Source organism: Hydra viridissima, unplaced genomic scaffold (genome assembly GCF_058129835.1).
Source record: "Hydra viridissima isolate aposymbiotic clone 2 unplaced genomic scaffold, HvirCarnegie_v1 scaffold_22, whole genome shotgun sequence".
NCBI classification, from domain to species: Eukaryota; Metazoa; Cnidaria; class Hydrozoa; order Anthoathecata; family Hydridae; genus Hydra; species Hydra viridissima.
Genome location: NW_028324321.1, coordinates 402,977 through 427,143, shown reverse-complemented (window position 1 = coordinate 427,143; position 24,167 = coordinate 402,977). Strand labels below are relative to the sequence as shown.

General features: G+C 26.6%; 3 protein-coding genes across 7 annotated transcripts; 1 reads left to right on the top strand and 2 right to left on the bottom strand.

Annotated features, from left to right (window-relative positions):
- Positions 1-2,047: 2,047 nt before the first annotated feature.
- Positions 2,048-12,855, bottom strand: LOC149876320 (protein EFR3 homolog B-like). The gene is made up of 23 exons (XM_090075557.1): positions 12,585-12,855; positions 12,203-12,353; positions 12,001-12,122; positions 11,512-11,578; positions 11,233-11,309; positions 10,919-11,074; positions 9,960-10,038; positions 8,520-8,655; positions 8,229-8,305; positions 7,830-7,881; positions 7,521-7,653; positions 6,882-6,933; positions 6,572-6,665; positions 6,021-6,099; positions 5,826-5,898; positions 5,394-5,555; positions 4,462-4,593; positions 4,142-4,340; positions 3,971-4,059; positions 3,694-3,745; positions 3,020-3,102; positions 2,574-2,623; positions 2,048-2,327 (listed from the first exon to the last, which is right to left on the bottom strand). Exons 1-23 carry the CDS (start codon positions 12,800-12,802, stop codon positions 2,249-2,251), a joined length of 2,412 nt encoding a protein of 803 aa, XP_089931683.1. The 5' UTR covers positions 12,803-12,855; the 3' UTR covers positions 2,048-2,248.
- A 961-nt stretch (positions 12,856-13,816) lies between these two features.
- On the bottom strand, positions 13,817-24,130 carry LOC149876319 (phosphatidylinositol-glycan-specific phospholipase D-like). 5 transcript variants are annotated; one of them, XM_090075551.1, is made up of 12 exons: positions 23,945-24,083; positions 23,277-23,598; positions 22,939-23,155; positions 22,657-22,860; positions 21,371-21,716; positions 20,983-21,248; positions 20,427-20,754; positions 20,011-20,207; positions 19,648-19,890; positions 19,443-19,537; positions 19,027-19,053; positions 13,817-13,987 (listed from the first exon to the last, which is right to left on the bottom strand). In XM_090075551.1, exons 2-12 carry the CDS (start codon positions 23,592-23,594, stop codon positions 13,868-13,870), a joined length of 2,361 nt encoding a protein of 786 aa, XP_089931677.1. In that variant the 5' UTR covers positions 23,595-23,598; positions 23,945-24,083; the 3' UTR covers positions 13,817-13,867. The 5 variants fall into 5 exon arrangements, with proteins under 5 accessions (XP_089931677.1, XP_089931679.1, XP_089931678.1 ...); XM_090075553.1 differs by lacking the exon at positions 22,939-23,155 and having other exon boundaries at positions 22,657-22,859; positions 23,277-23,374; positions 23,945-24,130; XM_090075552.1 differs by lacking the exon at positions 22,939-23,155 and having other exon boundaries at positions 22,657-22,859.
- On the top strand, positions 17,217-18,671 carry LOC145191107 (beta-1,3-galactosyltransferase 1-like). Its single transcript, XM_080068062.2, has 2 exons — positions 17,217-18,210; positions 18,304-18,671. Exons 1-2 carry the CDS (start codon positions 17,295-17,297, stop codon positions 18,507-18,509), a joined length of 1,122 nt encoding a protein of 373 aa, XP_079924188.2. The 5' UTR covers positions 17,217-17,294; the 3' UTR covers positions 18,510-18,671.
- Positions 24,131-24,167: the final 37 nt, after the last annotated feature.

Genomic DNA, 24,167 nt, shown 5'->3' with positions numbered 1-24,167 from the left:
GTCCGATAGTTGCGTTATCGTGTATTTGAATTTATGATTCAAATATACGGTGATTTTCAGACCCTAAAAAATCATTTTTGTACCCTAGAAATAAAAAAAAAATTATAAAAACACAATCTTTTTTTTTTTTTTTTAATAACTCTTTTCAAAATTTTGATTTTGAAATTTTGTGTAAATATATTTTACCCCCAGCAGAGGAGCGATAAAAGGCTTTACAGAGGTTCGCTTCATTTTCGTAAAAAAAATGTCGATTATTTGTGGTAAAATTTCTTTCTTGTTAATGATTTCCTTTAATGTAAAATGCTTTTCATTTAGCAAGTAAATGTTATATGTTTTTTTTAGCAATATGTGAAGTTTTACGAAAAAGCACAGTAGCCAATTAGTTAGCAATTGTATTGTTTCTCAAAATATTAAAAGCATACGTGAAACTTTTAGGACAAAAAATTTTTAGGTTATGAATAGAAATATTCATAGTGACGTGAAGATGTTTTTTGAATTGATGGAAAAATCTATTTTGGTTGTTTTGAAAAATTATTATTTTCCAAATTACGTCATAGGCAGAGTTACAGAGCATTGGCTGGTCTTAGCTTTTTCGCAATCAACATCATGGTTCCTAAACAATTTAAAACTATGTTTAGATTACTACAACCAGGCCCTTTGCCAAATGAATACCTGGGGAATAACTTAATTGAAAGCAATCAATCATTCATGGAGCGTCGACAATATTACGAACGGACAATTTTCGCTCAGAACATGAATATGTAAGAATAGAATTACCGAAAGAATATTTCGTTAGGTCGTTGATAATTATAAACCGGCCTTTATAGTCAAATTAACAGAAGTTTTTACTGAATTAATGTCCAGAATTACAAAAATCGGAAAAAAAGAAAAAATTGCTTCAGTGAAGTATCACTTAGTATTAGTTCGATTCAAAAAAGAGTCGAACAATACGAAGTACAGATTCGTTACCATCGAAAAATACGAAGTACAAATTCGTTACCAGAGAAAAGGAGGAAATTTTTTGCTCCCCCGTTAAATTCAAAACAATTGCAAAAAATAAAAACTTGCGCGCAAAGAGTTGCGCAAAGAGTTAAGTCACTTTTGAACTCGGTTCAAACACTGAATTTCAAAAGCAGCCAAACCAAACACTTCGAAACATTTAAATTCACATTATCTTAGTTCAATCGTACAGTGTTACGTCAGAGTCAGCAAAACAAGTTAAAGTTTAAAAAACGTCTTTTTACAATATTAATATATTAAAAAACATGGAAACTAGGTTGCAAAATTAAGAAAACAAGTTATTTTCTCAAGAGATTGTTTTATTGCTTAGATGCTAAACAAAAGAACCGTCAACCATTGTAATCGTCGTAATGCACATTTAATACATTTTCAAGCTATAAATTCTGATCACGTATTCATAAACAATAGTTACGCGTTGTCGGCTTTAAAAATTTTATCACCTGGGCAATTTTCAACTTTATTTGAAAAACACGTTAAAAATATTTTATGAAACTATTGAGTATTTGGGAGTCTTCTTTATTAAAGGCTGCAGTCTGCTTTGTCTTGGAAAATTATTGCTTAATTTTGCATTAACCATCCATCTACCTTATATTTACTTTTTTCTACATTCATAATTTAAAAAGTAGTTGCGCAATACTATTTTAGTAAAACACTTAAAATTACTACAAAATTTTGTTAAAATTCTCTTTAAATATTCAAAAAAAATATTAAATTTGTAACGCGTATTGTTAGAATTTATTTTTTTCCAGCCCTAAAAACGTCATTTTACTGTCTTCAATTTGTCATTGTTTTTGTCACGACCACAAGTTAAGTTCCAACAAAATATTTTAACACATTTCAGACACGAAGACGTTGTTTCATAATTCTCTTTAAAATCTTAAAAAGAGTTTTTTTGAACATGACAATTAAAATAACCGCATTTTAATTGTCTTAACTTTTAATGCTGTAGTAATAATAAACCTGTCTAAACTCAGGAAGATTCGAAACTGAAAAAAATCCTCCCCCCCCGTCAAAAAAAAGTCTTCCCCCGTCAAACTTAAAAAATTCAAGTTTTAAATAGAGTCCATAAAAGTTTCAACTCTTCATAAAAAATGTTTTATGAATAAAAACTGTTAACCCAAGCAATGACCCTGCAACAATATCCAATGTTAGATATTGCATTTTTAAAGCCATCTGTTCTCAAAGTATTAGTTGCACCACTAGTTGCTCTCCCATCTTTAATGTTTGATCAATAGATAAAGATCGAAGGAAACTCGATTTCAAAAAGGTTCTTTTGAATTCCAGATTGATCATAGCTTTGGTTATTTCTAAAATTAAGATTTTTAGTTTTAAAATTTTCAAGTTTATCACAAGAAATGGATAAAAGTAAGAAATCGATAAGTAAGAAATCGATACTTCCCTATTTTAAAGATATAAAATTGTGGTATGTGAACTTTATACATTAGTCAACGCATACTCACTCCAACTACATACCCCCTTTTCAAGTCCTGCAGGACGATATACCCCTTTTCAAGTCCTGCAGGACGATAAAGTGTCAAAATTGTACAACTTACATCGTTGCTACATCGATCGTCTTCATTAACTTGCTCTCTACTTCTTGTCTCTGCAAAACGTAAAAGAGATGAATGAAACGTCAGAGGTCATCAAATCAAGAAGTCAGCATTTGTAAAATTTATCAAAAATTCTTTGCAGTTTTTCTGAAAACTATTTGTGTCATTTTTTTGTAGATTATTTATAGTTATCTATAGAATATATATATATATATTTTTTCTAAAAACTTAAACACTGCAAGATCGTCTTCAAAAATTTTTTTAATAAACTCATCGTATAACGTAATTATTTTAAAAATTCATCTTTAAGAAAAGTCTAGAGGCCATTAATAAAAATTTTATGGGTACTTGATGCGGACTGGGGTACAAATGATAGATTAGCACTAACGTAGAGAATAGGTACATGTTTATTCCATGGCAAGGCTGTAAAAAAATTTAAAAAATCTTACCTCATTCCCTTTACTCGTTGCAATTTGATGAAAGTGTATTTTGTCGTATTCGCCCAGGTCCTGTGTCACGTCTAATTTTTCTCCTTTCGAAATAAAGTTACAATGAGACGTCAAAATAATAGAAGGATTATATAGTAATAATAATAATAATAATAATAATAATAATAATAATAATAATAATAATAATAATAATAATAATAATAATAATAATAATAATAATAATAATAATAATAATAATAATAATAATAATAATAATAATAGTAATAATAATAATAATAATAGTAATAATAATAATAGTAATAATAATAATAATAATAATAATAGTAATAATAATAATAATAATAATAATAATAATAATAATAATAATAATAATAATAATAATAATAATAATAATAATAATAATAATAATAATAATAATAATATATTATAATAATAATAATAATAATAATAATAATAATAATAATAATAATAAAAACAACAACAACAACAGCAGCAACAACAATAAAAAAAAACAATAAAAAAAAAAACAATAATAACAATAACAAAGACAACAACAATAGCAACAACAATAATAACTAAAATAATAGTAATGATAATAAAAATAATAATAAAAACAATAGCAATAATAATAATAACTCACTAAAAAAAAAAAAACTTTACAAGAAACAACATACGCAGTGCGTCTTTTAAATCTTCATATGTTATCTTTTGGATGGGAACGTCATTCTAAAGAGTACACCATTAATCATCATCATCATCATCATCATCATCATCATCATCATCATCATCATCATCATCATCATCATCATCATCATCATCATCATCATCATCATCGTCATCGTCATCGTCATCGTCATCGTCATCGTCATCGTCATCGTCATCGTCATCGTCATCGTCATCGTCATCGTCATCAAGTAAAAAAAACAACTGGTTTCATAAAAAAAGCCTCACTCCATAAATACTGGATGAAACACTAAGCAACGAATCAGCTTTTACAATTGGAAAGTTTTCAGGAATAGATGCAGAAGAAACTGTCCTCGCTAAATATAAAAAATTTATTAAACAAAATATATCTTTCAAAACCAACCTAAGTAGCAAGACAGAAAAAGAGAGAAAAGATACCTGCAGGTTTTAATTCGAACGGAGTTTCGATGCTCTTTGTTTCATATTTGCTGTTTTTTAAAGCGTTTACAATTGTTTCACGATCAAAGAAAAAAGAATAGTCTAGCGAACTTAATGCAGCGTCAGTTTTAATCTCTTTGTTCGAGAAAAGCGTCGAAGGTAAAATGCACGGTGCTCGCTCGCTACGCTTCGATATGACCTAAAAAAGATTTTGACTTATGACCTAAAGAACTTTTTCCCATTGAACTTTTTCCTTTTAAAGTTTAAAATTAAACGTGTAAGAGTTATTACTAAACAAATTGTTTCAGAAAATCACTTGCATTCTGGGTATGATGCTGAAGTGCAGGTATAGCAGTCATGTCACATATCAGCAAAAAAAAAACAGCGACCAATCCGTGTATATAACATTTCTGCGTTAATGACAATTGTGTTTTGGATGATAACATCAAGTTCTAATGAAATAAATAACAATGTATCAACATTTTCATTTCCTGGAAAAAAGTTAAATTTTCGTTAAAAGCAAAAAGCATTAAGAAATCTTAGTGAATCAGCTTCATTAAGTTTGCAATTCTATTAAAGTGCATCACGTAAACGCAGAATTTCAAACCAATTTCAAAAAAAAAAAAAAATTTCATAACTTCATCAGTTTGGGTAAAATTTTAAAAACTTGATAGGCTATGTGGTCAAAAACCATGTTTGAAATTCTACCAAGTTACTAAAGAATATTTTTAGTCTTCTTTGAAATTAGGATCACATCTTAAATAAAACAACTCTGGAGAAGTCTCAATAGTTGGCTTTGATCCTCAATGTTAAGCTTGAACCCTTTCTTACAAAAGAACAGACATTTTCCCCATAAGTTTCTACCACTCCAAATATTATGATCTGGCTAGGGTGGTTGATATGATCTACACTCCTAATTTGTCTTTAGGAGACTGGGATCAGGAATTTTTCATTTTTTCAATAAATTGCTTCTCATAAAAAAAAGCAGCAAATTTTCCCCTTTTTTAAAAAAATGATCACAAAAAAAATGATCACATTTGCTGAGCCTGGAGAGCTCCTACATTCAAAAAAGATTCCGCACTTAAGTATTAAAAAATCTATTAAACTCTTTAAATCATGATAAAAAGAAACACCATAACTATTACAATAATTATAGTCGATAATTGTCTAAATGTAATGATTCATTTGAAAACACCGCTAAAACATCAATAATATTTGTTGCTTGCTTGAATAATTTTTTTAAAACACGTACCTGCAACCCAAGCACAAAACTCACTAACTCGACAACTGTCTCCTCTTCTCCAAACTCAAGAGCAAGTAAACAAATAATAAAGGTCAGTAGCTTAAAGTTTGTGTTGTTGTTGCTCGTGAAACAGCAACTTTCGTAAATATGGAAGTAAAAGTCTTGATTGTTCTACAAAAAAAAAAAGTGAGAGACTCTTTTGTAATACAACTGGTGAACTAATAAACTAATTATTTAATAATGAAAAAAAATGAACACAATTTAAAATTCAAATTTTAAACTGTGTTACTGTCATCCTTTGCAGCATTCAGAAAAACTCAAAACATTTTAAGTGTCTTTTTTGTACAACTCAAACTCCTAAATCCTAAAATCCTAATCCTAAAAATCATTACGAAGATTTTTTTTGATAACCACAACAAGAAAAAAAAAAAAAAAACCTACCTTACGCATGAAAGCAGCATCTTGTCTAGAGCATTTGTCAATATTCCACGTTTGATTTGATTCAGTTAAAGAGCTAAATAACAAATACTGCTATCACTAGAAATTTTAAATAATAATCATTGGTTTAAAAGACAAATCCAATTTTTACTTTATGAATATTTACTGTATTGCAATTTAATTTAATAAACTGTGTACCATAGTTTCTCTAAAGATGTAGCATTCTTTCTTCTATCCAATAAACTAACAAGAAGCATTTGAAAGTAAACACGAACATCTAAAAATAGTTACCGTTTGTTACTTTTTAATGTTATAAAATAATAATAGATTTATTCATACATAGCTACAAAGCGTGCAATCAAAAAACAATACTTCCAAACACATACACACTTTCGGCTGAGAGTGATCTGTTAATGCATATTTTTAAAAATTGTGACCTTTCATATGAAATAATTCCTTTATGTTCTATTACTTTCTATTACATCTATTACTTAGCTTTGTGTTGTTTTCTAAGATCAAAAATTCAAGAACATTTAACATAAAATTTGTATTTTTTTTTTTTTTCACTCAATTATTGACCTATATAGTTTTTTAAGTCTTGGTTTATTGTCCAAACCAGATCGGCTGTTACTCTGGGAAAGCCATAAATATTAAATTGTTTACTGAACAAACAAATTTTATTGCTTGAATTCAAGTAAAATAAAATTCTCTTGGTCTCCTTTAACACTGAGAATGAACCAATTTTTCACCTGGATTATGAAGTAGAAGTCCTGAAAGCACAGCATCCAAAAATTTTGAGGTAAATGTAAAATTAAAATGCTTTGTTTGATGGCTTTCAGCAACCTAAGAGAAAAACAAAGCTAAATAATAAAGAAAAATACAACTTAATAAAAAACTTTTTCAAAAAAAAAAAAAAAGAAATTTGGAAAAAAAAAAAAAGTTTTTATAAGGAATAACACAAGACCAATGTGAGAATAACACAAGATCAATATAAGAATAATACAAGAACAATGAGAGAATAATGAGATTGATGTAAGAATAAGAACAAATCAAAAATACCTTCAGTAAACATTTCAGTAAGCTTAATTGCAGCATCTCTTCTGTGTCATCTCTACAACATTTTAGAAATACTTATTAAATATTATTATTATTATTATTATTATTATTATTATTATTATTATTATTATCATTATCATTATCATTATCATTATCATTATCATTATCATTATTATTATTATTATTATTATTATTATTACTATTATTATTATTATTATTATTATTATTATTATTATTATTATTATTATTATTATTATTATTATTATCATTATCATTATCATTATCATTATCATTATCATTATCATTATCATTATCATTATTATTATTATTATTATTATTATTATTATTATTATTATTATTATTATTATTATTATTATTATTATTATTATTATTATTATTATTATTATTATTATTATTATTAAAAATCGAAAAATACTAATTTGTGATGAAAACGATGGCTTTGTGATGAAAACCGAGGGAAATCTTTTTAAACTTTTTAAAATCATTTTTAACTCATTTTTTGAATAATTCCAGCAGACTTGTTAACAGGTTCTAATAATTTATCATTTGATTATTAAAATTGGACCTGATAGAAAAAAAAAAGAAAGATGCTTTAATTTAAAAAAAGAAAAACAGGTTTACACTGAGGAAGTCAGTCCAATATCATGTTCAGCTTCACTCTGGCTTGTTACTTTATTTTGTTGCGGGATTTTCAAAATGATAAACAGCATAACATCTACACGTTGAAAGTCAGCAAGTATCGATGAAAACGCTCCTAGAGAAAAGAAAAAAAAAAAAGTAACATTAACAAACAGTAAAAAATATTAAATTAAAACATTAAAAAACAAAAACATCAATAAACAAGAATTATAAACACTAACTTATGTCATAAATATTTTTTTTTTTTGTTGAGAAAAAAAAAAAAAAGACTTTCAAAATAATAAAAATCACCTGCAGCACTAACAATAGCTTTTTGAAGGAGTTTTTCCTTGTGATGTGCGGACTAAAAATCAAGTAAAAAAATATCGTAACCACAAGTCCCGGTCTTTCAGCTTTTTAAAAAAGAACTGGTAAATAATTTGAAGTTTTTAAAAATAACCAAAAAGAGAACATGATAGTAGATGTAGAATTCAATTAAAATAAAAATATTTCTCTTAATATTAAATAAACCATGAACTCCCGCAATACTAAATGGGAAAAAGCAATAAGAAAGTCTCCTAAAAGCTACTAATGTCAAATGCACTTCACATCACAAAAAATATCAAGCAGAGTAAGGCATTTTAAAACACTGACAGTAAAAAAAATGCATCTGATAAAATTCAAATCCAATTTTGAAATATTCTGCAGTACCTTATCACTGCACATAACTTCAATGGACATCTTCAAATGTTTTAATAATGTATTAAACACTTCCAAGATGGATGGACCTAATGTTTAAGAAAAACATAAAGTTAAATATTTGAAAACTGTACAAAACCTTTTTTTCTTTTAAATAACAAAAACATTGCTCTGTAAATACAAAAAAAAAAACAAACACAACCATATCAAAAAAAAAATTAAATGAAAGAAAACATAAGAAACATTTTCTGAAAAGATAATCAACAGCAGATGAAAATGGGCACAAAAAGAATTAAATATTACCAATTGAGCCACTAGTTGCAATTTTTACTGAACCAGATATCATGTGAACAATGCTGGCTTTTATTTCTGGCTGACTTCCTTTGTGTTTATCAAGATGCGACAACAAAATTTCTATAGCACGATACGAATACTGATTCTAAACATTAAACCTGGGTATAAACTCTAGAAAAAAAATCTGTAATGTGCAATCTAAACTTTAAAAAATTTTTGTAAGTCTCCTAAAAATTCCCAAGAGTCTAAAGAAATTTTGAGTCCATAGAAATTACGTAGGATTTCTAAAGCACCTTTTGTCCTGGGTATAAATTCACATAGTGCGTATATCAAAGTATTATTTATGCATAAAGATAAATACTATCATTAAATTATATACCAAGTTAAGATTAAAAATAAAAACACTTAACTTATTTAAAATAAAGGTAAAACTGAAAAAAAAAAAAATTAAATATAAAACTTAAAAAATGAAACTGTAAAAAATATAAACAATCAGTTAAATTAAACAATTCTTCTTCTTTTCTTAAAAACATGGCCACAACTAAATTATTATCATTATTATTATTATTATTATTATTATCATTATTATTATTATTATTATTATTATTATTATTATTATTATTATTATTATTATTATTATTATTATTATTATCATTATCATTATCATTATCATTATCATTATCATTATCATTATTATTATTATTATTATTATTATTATTATTATTATTATTATTATTATTATTATTATTATTATTATTATTATTATTATTATTATTATTATTATTATTATTATTAGTATTATTATTATTATTATTATTATCATCATCATTATTATCAATTCATTTCTTTTCTTCAAAATTTTGAAAGTTTAATGACAATCATTTTGATATAAAATAAGCAGAAACTTAAAATTTTTTTTATCAATTTATTGAGCTTTTTTTTTTTGTTTTGTAAATATTGTAAATCAGGTTTTGTGTTTTCTTGAAATATTTTTATTTCAAACTTAGAATTATAGTTATACCAATATAACACTGTTTATTACCATACCGTATCTAAACTTTTTGAAATACAAAGGAAAAATTAAATGTTTATGTGTCTTTGCATCTGTAACCTTAACATAAAGATTGGTCTAAATAAGTATGAGATTTATCAATTTTTGGTTGAAAATTATTCTTAAGTTAAAATACCATAAACATCCACTTTGAGATGACATGAACACATAAATTTTATGACTTTCTTTTACCACAGTTTACCATTACTTAAAGTTAAAAAAAATATGTATAATTTAAGAATTTTTTAAATAAATCTTTGTCATTTGAATCATTTTATCATTAATCACAAAATATCATTATAGACAGTAGTATATACATACATAATATGTACCATATTCAAAGAACCAAAAAATTAAATTATTTAAAAGTTAAAGCAGTTGAAGGAAACTACAATTACCTGAATAGAAAACATAACAAGTCGAAATATATGTAAAGGAAATTCGTTCTTTAACCACAAGTTTCTATCATCCATAAAACTAAAATATAATAAATGAAGACATTTTATTTGAAACCATGACACATTACTACTTGGATTTATGTTTATACTGTAGATATCTCGGCATAAAGCTTCCATTAAACAAACACTGAACCACTTTCTGTGATCTCTTAAACTTCCAGTACTTGATGTAAATTTCTCTCTTATATAATGAAACAAATCCTGCTCATTAAAAACCTTTATAAATTTATAACAATAGAGAGAAAGACGGTAACAGGATTTTTGACAACAACAATATATTCTTAACCCTAAACAGCGCTTTGTAACGATATCGTAGCACACTGGTTTTTTCAAAATTTTTTATTTTCCAAACTTTTATTTATTTTTTTTTTTCCTTTTCTGCTCACTGTGACAAAAAAGTCACGCACCCAAATTTTCGCCCCCCCCCCAAATTTTTTTTATATGTTTGTTTGTTTGCTTTTTAGGGACTGTTTAAAGTTAATTTCAAGACTCATAATTTTTCTCTTCTAGTTACAAAAATAGCGCAGTTAAGGGTTAAAAAAACATTAATTTAGGAAGTAGCTGTTGTCAGGCAACAGTAAACTTTGATCAAACCATTTTAACTATTTTTTCAACGAAAGCTTAAAACAATTTTAATTATTGAAAACTATTAATTGCAACTATTTTGCTAAATAAATCTTTTGCAGTTTTACAAAGGCCTGTTTTGAACTTTCAAAAAGTATCATCATTACTATCATTATACTATCAGTATTTATTATTTTCATCATCATTACTTTTTACTTGTTATGATTTACAAAATAACTTAAAAGACAAAAGTAAAATTAAACAACTTTTTTTTTTATTTCAAGTTTTTACTTTTGTTTTTTTTTCTGAGCTTACATTAAAAGTTGTGAACTTACGTTAGCAATGGGTATAAAATTGCAGCAATATTGTTGAATCCAGCTCTTGTAACAAGTTCACGTAAACACAAGTCTGCTAGCTGTGCAGGATCCTCTTTTTGCGTGGAATTGGCACCAGTTTGAGAGACCATGGATGTTGAAGACTCTCTTAAAAGTCTATATAAAAAAATATATATGTATATTTGTATGTGCATGGATGTGTGTATGTACTGAATATATGTGTATATGTGTATGTGTATGTACATGGAAGTGTGTGTACTGAATATATTAAAAGTTAAAACTTAGGGTACAGAATTCCAAGGCAATAAACTTACGCTTCTGTATTTGATTCAATGTTATATAATAATGCTGGAACAATTTTAGTCATGTGGGCAGCATCCCAAATATTTGCCTATAGAAAATAACAAATCAACTAAAAACTTGATGACACCTAATTTTACATTTAAACCATTTTAAAGGTTTAAAAAAAACAATTTGGTGAGTCAAATTTATGCGAGTCTTATCAGATTATAGAATATTATTTGTGGTTTTTGGTAAGAAATTAAAAAAAAGAAAACTGCTTTGGTTACTTGCAGTAAGAAATAACACAAAACCTGCAAATCATCATTGACTGTTTTCCGAACAACTCCTTGTAAACCATTAAGACCTGATAATCGAACACTGTAATTTTTGAAAAAACACTGTAAAATATTGAAATTTAAAAAATAGAAATATCATTCAATTATTAATTTTATTTTAAATCAAAAAAGTCACACAATACAATTTTCTTTTAAAAAAAAACCATTCATGACTAACAATAACAACATTACCAACTACTATAAATTCCTTCAAACAAAATTAACACAGACATTACAACAGCAATTCAAGAAGCTATTAAGATTCTCATCAAGAAGAAACTAAAAACTAAATTTTTGGAAATCACTACTCTAATTAAAAATTGTAGTGAAATTCTAACAAACAAACAAAAAATTTCAAACCACGCAACAAACGCAATTTTTTGTTCTCTTTTTTGTTTCTTTTAAGTATTTTTTTTAATATCATTTTAAAAAAAGGAACAAAGAATGTAAGTAAATACAGTTCACCTCTTTTCTATACTTTTATTCTCATTGCTTCCATAGCAAAGCTGACTGAAACGTGATATGAAAAATTCATAGCGCCTATGATAAGATGGTGTATCTTCTTCTATATTTGCAAACTTTACAAACTGAGTGGAAAAATATATATAAAAGTTAATCAACACACGTTAATTTTAGTGGTTCAACAAAAAAAAATCTAACTCCTCACTGAGTTTGAGGCACAAATTTGAAGTCCAACAATATTTGATTCAAGTAGTGTTGAAACCATCTTGAGAAAACTTTCAACAAACAAATTTAAACTTGAAGAGCGACATGCAAGAAGTAAGTGATCCATCGCTTCCATTGCTATGTAAACATAACTAAAAGAAGATTGTAAGTTTACATTTTTACTGTGAACTTAATAATGTAAAAAACTGTCATCACAATGCATTTTGAACTAATGATTCAATGATGATATTTTAAAGCTTGCAGTATTAATACACTTTACAGGTAATCTTTTTAGCTTTTAACAAAGAATATACTAATGAAACCATCAACAACTCATTGAGTTATCAAAGATTGCCCTATCTCTAAATCGAACAAAAACTTACTCAATCTTTTTTCTATATAGATGGTTGCTCATCTTAAGAAACATATAGTCCCCAATTCTATCTAGTTTTTCTGGGGCTGATAAAGCATAAAATGTCAATTTCTCCATATTAGATTTCACTAAACCATGGCTTGCATCAGATGGAAAGACATTGTCAACAAGACGTTTGTATCGGGTACGCAAATTGCCAAAGCAGCTACAAACGCTGGAGGTTGCCATTATGATTTTTGTTTTTAGTGTATTTTTAGTCTGTAAGAGTAAGGTCCAAGACTTAAAAGAAACTATCATATTTTTTTTTTGCTTTTTAAACAATTTATCTTTATTTTTGCTCATAAAAATATTAACCATCCCTTTTTTTGCTAAATAAAATTCACAAAGTTTATGTTTTAGTTAAAATTAAATTTTTTAAATCATTAATTAAAAGTTGTTTCAATTTTTAGATCTCAATAAAAAAAAAAAAAAAAAAAACACCATTAATCTTCTTTACTATTTTCTCCCTAGCACTATTATTGTTATGCAGAACATTATTACTATGCAGAATATTATTATTATTAAGCAGAAAATTATGCCAAAATTTTGGAAAAGTTTCTCATATCAGTGTTTTTAAGAACTAATTTTTATAGCTTCTTTTGATACAACTTAATACTGAAAGCATAATGCACCTAAAAAATCTAATTGTAAAGTAAGTTACTGTTTGAACTTGTCATTATAAAAATTGCAGTTACAATTTGTTACAACAAAACTGCCATTTCCCACAATAAATATTACTTAAAAAATACAACTTAGTTACCTAGATTGCCTTACAATCTAGGTAACTTATATTTTTGAGGCATTCATATTCTTTTTTTTTTTTTTTTATAATGATTTTATAACAGCTGTTTTCCATTTTAACTTTACAAACAGAAAATTTCCTTTGTTTACAATATAAATTCTTAAAAAATTGCACTCATATTGCAGAGAACGTGAATGAAAGTAAGCCAGAGAAAATAAGCAAAAGAAAGTAAGTGAAAGAAAGTCAGGGGAGTAAAAGAAAGACTATGTTTCATTTTAAAATAGTAAAAAATTTACTTCAATTTATATTCCTATTAAAACTATTTTTAAATTAAAAACTATTTTCTAATACTTTTCTATTTACAATAATATTGAAAATCAATATGTAATACTAGAAATGATTTTTTTTATATACTAAAAAACTTGTATAAAATATTATCATAAAATGTATAATACTATGAATTTATAAATTCATCTTTGTTAAACATTAAAAAACAAAGTAAAAATGATGCATTACAAAAGATCGTATGCCTGAACTCGACCACCATGAAATGCTTGGTATGAACTTTGAGGCGAGGAGATTATAATTTGAGAGCCAACAGTTATGAATGAAGAACCAAATCTTGAATGAGCCTTAAAAAAAAAAAGGTTTCTTTGTCAAAATATTTTTTATACTTTGTTTCTTAAAAAATGGCAAAAAGTTTTACAAAATCTTCAAACTGATAACTTTTATTTTTTTTGATGTTTTTTTACTTTTGTCTCTTTTGTCTCTTTTGTGTTAAGTTAACAATAATGTAAATTACATAAACGTTGTATTCTATATTAACTATTCTATGCTTGTTAACAACTGTGTCTTCATCAGACATTTTTAGTTTTTTTTTAAACATTTTCAGTCATTGAATTTTGTAACAGCTTTTACTCATTACATTTATTTGACGCTCTAAACAAAAGAATGACAGAAGCAAAGAATAATAAACAAACCACACCATCTATTGATGCTAGAGGAGCTCTATTATCATTTACTCCATCTAGTGATAACATGAAGTTGTTGACATGACTAATTTCTGGTCTTGAGAATAAAGAATAAAGAAGGAAAAACATAAAAAGTCCTATAAGTGTCCAGTGTTGGATTAAAATGTGCTAAAAAATTTCTAATGATCAGTGAGCACTGATCTTGTGAGAAGATCATAAAGCTTCTCTATTGTTTAAATTAGATGACCATTTAAACAAAAATCAACACCAAACAGAATCAAGAAAATGCAGACAATGAAAAATGAGCATGTATAGAGTTTTCCTCTAAAATCAATCAGATAGTAAAATACTAAGGACTCTCACTTTCTAAAGTTAATATTCCCAACATTCAAACTTACTATGAAAAAAAAAAGTGATTTCCTCAAAAATGGCAATGTGCACTGTGTTCTAAACCCTTTTTTGTTTTTCAAGAACAATTGATTTGGCAAATTATTTAAAATCTTTTGTAATTAAACTTTAGAAACCAATTTAAAAAGAAACTACAATAATTTTTTTTTTTACCTGATATTTCATGCTTAAATAACTATTGTTTAGGAAAAAATTGCTGTAAAAACTGAGAAAAAAACTTGAAAGAAAGTTCAGCAAAGTTAGGACAGCATATTGCTAATAAGATGATTTTTAGAAAGAATAATATAAGCTATTTGATATCACTATAAAAGACTATAAAGAAGAAAAGATAAGGAAATTCAAGAGAAAAAAAGTACATTCAATGGCAAAAGCAAAGTAAAGAGAAAAAGAGTACAAGAGGCAACCTTAAGTAATGAAGTGAAGGAGTTGTAACATATAACTCAACAGAAGAAAAAGAGAAATATTTTCTCCAATGCAGTAAGAGAGAACTGTGAATCTTCTTTAAACAGGATTGGAGTCTAAAACGCTTTAAAGATTCAATGATTCAGAAAAGTTTAGGAAACTATTATGTGTACATCTGGATTATAACTTTTTTTACATCCTCATACTCCTGTATCTTAATTTGATGAACTTTTGCTTATAAAGAAAATAATTTTAATTTTACTCAAAATTCTTACATTCAAATTCTTTACTAAACATTCAATTGTGTTGTCAGCATCATGGAGGAAGAAAAGATTGTTTTAGCACCTGTTGTTTTTACTGGAGAAGAAAGACGGTGATATTTGTACACAACAACCTCAAGATTCCAAATTGTGATGTTGAAAACATTACTGGGGTGCTAATGAGTCTAAAAGATTACAAAAGCATTTTTGGAAACCAAGAACCCAAGCGCTGTTATCATTTGCAAAATCATGGAGGAAGTCAACAGTGAGAACTTGCGAATTCATCAAAAAAATGCAACAAATGGTGGACAAAAACCCAGCAAGGTCATTTGTATTGATGGCTAATGAGTTGCAGTGCAGTGCCAATACAATCAGATTGTACGATTTGGATTTGAGGTGTTGATTTTATCAAATGCAGACCATCCAAAAAAAGCTCACACATGTAAAAAATTTAATATATTGTTCCATAATTTTTTAAGTTTCTTGTATATTTCCATTATTTGTGGCTTTCTTCCTCTGATTTTTTCTCTAAGAAATTGTTACTGTCCAATTATTTGTATTTTGTGTGGCATTCTGCATTTTTCTTCAATGATTCTTCAACTTTCTTCTTTTTTATGGCTGTATCTACTCAGATTATTAGTTAAATATTTAACAAAAATAATAAAGTATGATATTGAATTCCTTTCTCTTTTATGTTTTAAAAAGTTTCAGAAAGTTCTAGTAGGTTCCAGAAAGTTCTAGAAAGTTCTAAAACTTTAAATAATTTCTAATTATAATGGTGACCCTTTTAAAAATTTTAAAGAAATTTAAGATCTTTTAATATAAAAGTTTATTCATTTATGATACAAGAAAACAAATATCTGAAAAAAATAAATAAAAATGTCATAACCCTATTGTAGATATTGTTTTAACTTCTATCACAATGCCTATAAGTTTTAAAAATTCTGTTTTCATTAAATAACACCAAATATTCCACTTATAGTTCAATATTTTTGTTTGTCAACAATTTTATTTTTCAAAAGAAAAAGATTTAAAATGGGATAAAAGCAACTCAACCTAAAACTTTAGTTATGATGTTATGCTAAATGATGTGTTTTTTGCTTATTGCAGAACTTTTTTGAACGTTTCTACAAAATTTCTGTAAAATTTCTATCAAATTTCTATGAATTTTTTTTTTAATTTTCCAGAATGAATAAATTGTCTAAAAGAGAAAACTGCTAAATACATGCTAACCAATAATAATACTAAACAATAATAATAAGACTCATGCTTCACATATTTGATCTTAAGAATTTTGGTTTTGTAGACAAATGACTAAAATGTTCAGAAGAGAAACGGTTAAATATATGCTATGTTTTTATATATATGCTATATATTAAATATATGTTAAATATATTTAATGAAGTTAATGAAGACACATGCTTCACATAATTAATTTTAAGGATTTTGGTTTGGTAGACAAACTAAACCAAAACTTTTTATATCTTAATAACACTTTTACAAAGTGGGCCAACTTGGACTGAATAATTTAAAATGCATACTACTTTTGTATTTTTAATATTTTAAAAATATGAAAGTTATATGCATTTTAAATCATATAACATTAATCACTAAAAATTTGTGATATAAGACAGGTATTAATGAGAAGCATCTAAAAATTTTTTTTCTTTATGTTTAACATTAATATCAGTATTAAATGATTGAGAACTATCAATCAAATTAATAAATAATGAAATGAAACCATTTATCAAGCACAAAAAAACTTCTCAATCAGTTTATTAATTTATAAAACCTATTCATTCTGTGTTTGATTCAACAAGTTTTTTAGCATTCCAGATGTGTTTCAACAAGTTTTTTAGCTGGTGTGGATGTGGTATTAAAAGAAGATTTGAGCAGAAATGTCTTTTCGATTAAAGTTCAAGATAATATTTTCAGCTGCATTGGTTTTGCTTTTTTTAATCTATGCCTGGTCAAAAATATATAAATTACATCAAATTTACTTAATAGCACCAAAATTTGAAAGGATGTTGTCAGAAAATACAGATGCATTAAATGAACTAAGAAAAGAAATATTTAATAAGATACTGACAAACAATGTAAGTGACATTAATAATATTCAAGCTAAAGATGCATCGTCAATAAAAACTAACAAAACAAAAGAGGAAATTGAAACAAAGGAAAAAGATGTCTTAAGTCATATCATGTTTGATGGAGTAGAAAAAGCTAATGGTGTCTACTCAGTATTATTCCTCATATCTTCTCACACAAGGCATGCCTGGCGCAGGAACATTATACGCAATTCATGGGGGAATCCTTCATCTTGGACTGTAGGCAATTGGAAAATTGTATTTATAGTAGGATATGAAGAAGACAAAATGTTAATGAATAATTTAAGGCTAGAAGCAACAGAAAACAAAGATATTGTTATTGAAAATATAAGAGAAAGCTTTTATGATCTGGCTAAAAAAGTCATAATAGGGTTAACCTGGGCCAAATATTTTATGCAGTTTGAAAATATTCTAAAAGGAGATGATGATACATTTATGAACATTGACAATATCATAACATTTGTTAAAGAAAATCATATATCAGAAGGATACTTTGGACAGAAAATGGAATTGCAGCCAGTAGAACGAGATGGCCGATATAAAGTAACCAAAAAAGAGCATGAAAAAGATACCTATGATCCGTATTGCTCAGGAGGAGGATTTATTTTAACCAACTTAAGTGTCTACAAAATTTTGCCCAATCTTGACATTAGGAAAACTTTACGAATTGATGATGCTCATATAGGAGAGGTGGCCTATAAAACAGGTGAAACTACCTTTTCATTATAATTTAAGTTAATTTAAAGCAAATTAATGCTTAAGTAATTGTTGCTATTAAATAATAGCATTTTGTGTTTAGGAATCAACGCAAAAGCAGTTAATGGTTTTTACATGTGGAATGATTGGTGTGAGTATAAGAAAGGAGTAATGGTTTCTCATCCTGCAAATATGGAATGCATTGGCTTCTTATTGAAGAGATCAATGATTGATAACAAAAAACTTCCACGAGACCCATTACTAGAGAGTCAGAGATTTTACAAAAATTTTACAAAAACTGTAAAATGAAAAGATTAACACAAATGAAATCTCAAACTAGAAAATTTTTCAATAAAATGTAATATACAACAATAAAAAGTGGGGTGTCTGAAGGAAACTCTTTAATAACATTTCAAAATAAAATTTTTGTAAACTCTCTTTTTATGTCACTTTATCTCTTCAAGAACTTATAAAGTTAAATTATATATATATATATATATATATATATATATATATATATATATATATATATATATATATATATATATATATATATATATATATATATATATATATATATATATATATGTATGTATGTATTTATTTATACAATACTTATACAACTATCTTTTTTACTCTTTATAAATATTCTCACATTATGGAAATGAATTCTGTCACTTTTGATTTATTGGAGGTTATATATCAAAAGAAACTGAATTACATTTAATTATTTCTGAACGCTTTAAAACTAAGAAATATTTGTTTAAATCTGAATGAACACAAAGTCAAAACAAATTTCTGAACTTTATCACAAAATTTGGCTTACCTCTTTTCCTAGAAGTACTTTTCTTGCCTGCGGATGTTAATAGATATACATCAAAACAATTAAATTTATAAGAATTTTATTATAAACTAAAAAAAAAACAACAAAAGACAAAAAAAAAACAAAAAAAACAAACAAACAAACAAACAAACTTAGTAAGCAAGAAATTAAATTTGAATGAAATAAAAAAAAGTAAAATGTGACATTTGAGTAAACAAGTTACTGTGTGCAGTTTAATAAAAAAAACTTGAAACCAAAAATTTCTGGTGGAAACTAACTCTTAATTTAAATAACTCTTAATGGAACCACAAAACAAACTGGATTGGATCAAATGAACTTACAAAAAAAAAAAGCAATCAAAGTTAACAAACAATATCACTAAAAACGCAAAATAAAAAATCTAAAGTGAAAATATTTACTTTAGCTCCTGGACAGGGATTCATTTCATAAAAAAAACATTCTGACGTTACATCACCACTAAATATATTGAAAATGTAAACTGCTCCTTCTTCTCCTGAATTAAATAAAATTAACAACTTTTAACATATTGCTCAGAAAAAAATTTAAATTAAAGATGGTGACCAAATCATAAATACTCTGGGAATATTTTTATAAAGCAAATACCTCCAAAGACTTCCTCTGTTAAATCAATTGTTCGCCTTGGAGCTGATATTAACAACTCATCTTTGCCATCCTTATCCAAATCAACAAACTTAACTGTCTCACCAAACCTGCTGTATGCTCTGTCACTTTGATAACGAGCTATAATTTTTGGTACATTTTTGAAATCAGAATCAAATTGATACAGTGTTACCTCACCAGCTTGTTTCAATACTTTTTGTACACCAAAAAAAGTAGCTTCAACATCTAAAAATGAAATCAGAAAATTTCTTGTTAACTTTGTAAAATCTTAGCAATAATATTGTTATTGGCGTAAAACTTCTTGTAATAAAACAACTTATTTTATTACAATGATTTTTAAAAAACCTTTTGCAGGAGAAGAAACTGCTAGAACTATAGTTTTATTTCCAAAAGGATAACCAAAGCTGAGTGAACTTCCAAACTCTGCAAACTGTTTATCGCTTGATAAAGTTGAAGAAAACTTGCCATTAAAATAAACATCAACACGACCAGCACTTTGCTTGTCAAGAATGTGGTATGTACAATTAGTCAGATAGCATTTTCTAATAAGAATCATTAAAATCTAATTACAATCATTAAATTTCTAATTACAATCATTAAAAATTTCTTAAATATTACCACTAAAAGGTTTATAACTTTATACAGACTATGCATAACAAAATATAATAAAAAATAAACAATAACAATATTATAACATTAATGATAATTATTGTATAAACATTAGTAGTAATATTTATAAATATCAATTTATAAAAGACTACCTATATTTTGGTGAACCAACAGCTAAAACACTTTTACTGCCAAGTTGTTTGCAGCTAATTGACTGTCCGTATAAGCTATAATTCTGTGCAGTAGGATTTTTAAAATGCATTCTCTTTTCTTTATCAATTTTTTCAACAAAACCAACTTGATGAAGGCTGAATGGATTCCCTACAAAAAGGTTTTTTGAGCAACCAACAACATAAAATCCATAGTTGGTGTAGCAGTTCTCATCATAATAATCCAAAACTAAACTCGGTTTGTTGTTGAAACCATTCTCAGAGCCAAAGTAGATATAAACTTTTCCTGTATACTTCAGTTCAGCAGCACCTGCAGGAAAAAATAAATGAATTTTGCATGTAGAAAACTCAAACAAAAAAAAAATTACATATTAATGTTAATGCTTCAGAATTAATGACTTTTTCTGAATGAAAAACGCAATCAATGTTTTCATATCATATTTTTCAAGTTATATTTAACTTATATTAATTTGTATTAATTACATTTAATTTACATCAATAGTAACATTTATAATAACATATATAACATAACAAAAACCTGAAGTAGGTGCACTGATCACTAAATCTTCAAATTCATCATCATTATAATTTACAGATGTTAATGACCAGCCAAATTTTCCCATCATTTCATATCCATCAAATACCTGCTCACTTACATCTTCCAAAGATCTACTGCTTTCAGAGATAAACCTATCCAATGGTACAAAATAGACACAACCAATCTGAGGAAAACCTTTAATTCCATAATTTGGTGCACCTATCACAACCATTTTTTGGCCTTTTATTTTCAATAGAATCATACTTCTAATAATGAATAAAATTAACTTTATATAATAATTTGACTTTACTAAACATAAATATATTCCCTCCACAAAACATAAAATCTGGATGATTTTTACTTATTTTCATCATCATCATCATCATACCTTCCAGCATTAGCATAAGGCATCTTTGAGAAAAATCCTTTTAAGTTGATATGTTGAAAGCTCGGATGAAGTGTTTTTTTAAAAGATTTAAATGCTGCATTTGGTGTAAAATAAACTCCTCTTCTAGATAGTTTTTCATCCATAAATAATTCTAACAATGAACTGTTGGAAAGTGAATACTGAAAAACATGGCGATTAACAGGCTTAGTCTTTAACATATAGGAGCCCTTGCAACGAATAAGCAACGGACTATCTTCCATATTACAATTATCTGTCCCATGTTCTAACATATATGCTGTCTCTACCCAAATTTTAGTGGTCCAAGAAGCCATATCATGGACACCACCTAAGTATTTTGATAAGGAAGGATTAAATACAAGCAAAAATTACAATAATTTTATTAAATAATTAAAGCCAAAAGAAATAAATTTTGGATTTATACACAAAGAATATTTTAAATATGAATTATTTGAGAATTTTTTTATAAAAATCATCAGCCCTTTTTTTCATATTTTATTATCTATTGAAAATATGTTCATCAAAAATCTATAAAACTGCTTTGAACACATTTAGCATCTATTTGGTTCAAGACAAGTCATCTACTTGAAGACTTTTTTGCTTCCTCTCAAGAAGGTAATAAATGGTACTAAATGCCTGAATTCAGAATAGAGACTTTGTCAAAAATCTGAAAAAGATAATACTAGTTTCCACAGCTTTTTTTCAGTTTCAGAACTTGTTATTAGATGTTTTAAAATCCTTCTCGATACTCAATACAATTTTTTGAATAAATTATTTTAGTGTTAGTTCCACTCATTGTTTTCATTTACCTGTAATAATAGTTAAAGCATAAAGGAAGGAAAACCATAAAAGTATATGATAATGAAAACAAAATCATAAAAGTATATGATAATATCAACAAACAATACCTAACACCTTCCTTGAAATGGTGTTAAAATTGCTTTGCTTAGAATAATAAGTTCATTCCATACTTAAATTTTCTTATTTAAATTTAATTCATAAACTTTTTTTTTTTTTAAATTCAGCAGCACAAATACATTCAGATACATACATCTGAATGATACATATAATACATATAGAATACACACATCTGAACATAATTTCAAGTTCTGACAAACAATCCTTCTCAATTTTTCCATATCACAGCAGTCCTCTTAAAAGCTAAAATCAAACTCTCTTCAAAAGAGAGTTCAAAAGAGAATACAGCAGCAATACCTAATACAGTAAACACCACTAATAGACTTATACCTAAAAATAATAACTAATACCTAAAAAATATTCATGCAACTGTGTAAATAAAAATGGAGATTTTGATGCAGAAATCTTAAAGATTTTTGCACCACCAATAGATTCAGCCAGATATGCCAGGTACAATAGTTTACTACACATTCCAATCACATACTTCGGGATTGTAACATTGTAATTGTAATACAAGTTGTAAATATTGTATAGATCATGAACAGGTACATACCTATAAAAAAAAAAAATTAAATCAAAATTATGTAAAAAAAAACATGAGTTTAAAATTTTATTTGGAAAAACGCCTTCCCATTTAAAAACATCCACTGGAGCATCATCTTTGTCTAACTGTGAAAGTATATCACCACCAAAGTCTCCAACTGTATGTGCAGCATCATAAATACCATTAAAATCAGTAGATGCCATTGCATCTAAGAAACCTTCAGATAACCCTAAGCTATGCCATGTAATATCAGCAACTTGATGTGATACAAATCCAAAAACAAAAGCAATTAGTTTTTCTGTCTCCTAATTTTTTTTAAAAAAAAACAACTTAATAACAGTACTTAAAACTATGTGTCATATAATTAATAAATGCAAAAATTGTTTTAAATAAATGAATTCTTAAAAAATCTCAATTTTTTCTTACCAAACTCCATGGAGGAGGATATGTTTTTCTAATATAAACAATTGTTGCATTTAGGAATGGTGCCCAATGTGTATCCTCAGCAACACTATGGTATTTACCTTCAAAACATATATCGGGATATAATGCATCTGGGTAGGTATTGCCTGCAATAAAGGCATCTTGATGCTTTTTTAATAATGCAGGAAAATCAATTTGCTGTGAACTTTTAAAAAATGTTAAAGCTTCATGGGCAATACTTATATGCGTACTAATACCACAGCCTTTGACCAAAACAAATACATGCACTAATGTGAACAGCTGTAAACTTTTTATAATCATTTGCCTATATATATATATACATACATACATACATACATACATACATACATACATACATACATACATACATACATACATACATACATACATACATACATACATACATACATACATACATACATACAAACATACATACATACATACATACATACATACATACATACATACATACATACATACATACATACATACATACATACATACATACATACATACATACATACATACATACATACATACATACATACATACATACATACATACATACATACATACATACATACATGTACGTGTTTTCATTTTAAAAAAATTATTAAATTATATGATTTTAGGGGATAATTTATACCCACCTACGCTATATACATTTGAAGGTTGTTACATTGTGGTGTTAATGTAGCATGGCAAGTCACGGTATTTCTAAAAGAACTTTACCAATATATATTCAGTAAGAAATAATTGCCAGATTCTTTCTTTCTTTTTTTTTTTATAGGTCTTCTGATAAACTTTTTTCTACATTGTTATGATTGTATATAAACTGATCACGTGGTCATACGGCAAAGTAGGTATCCGAGA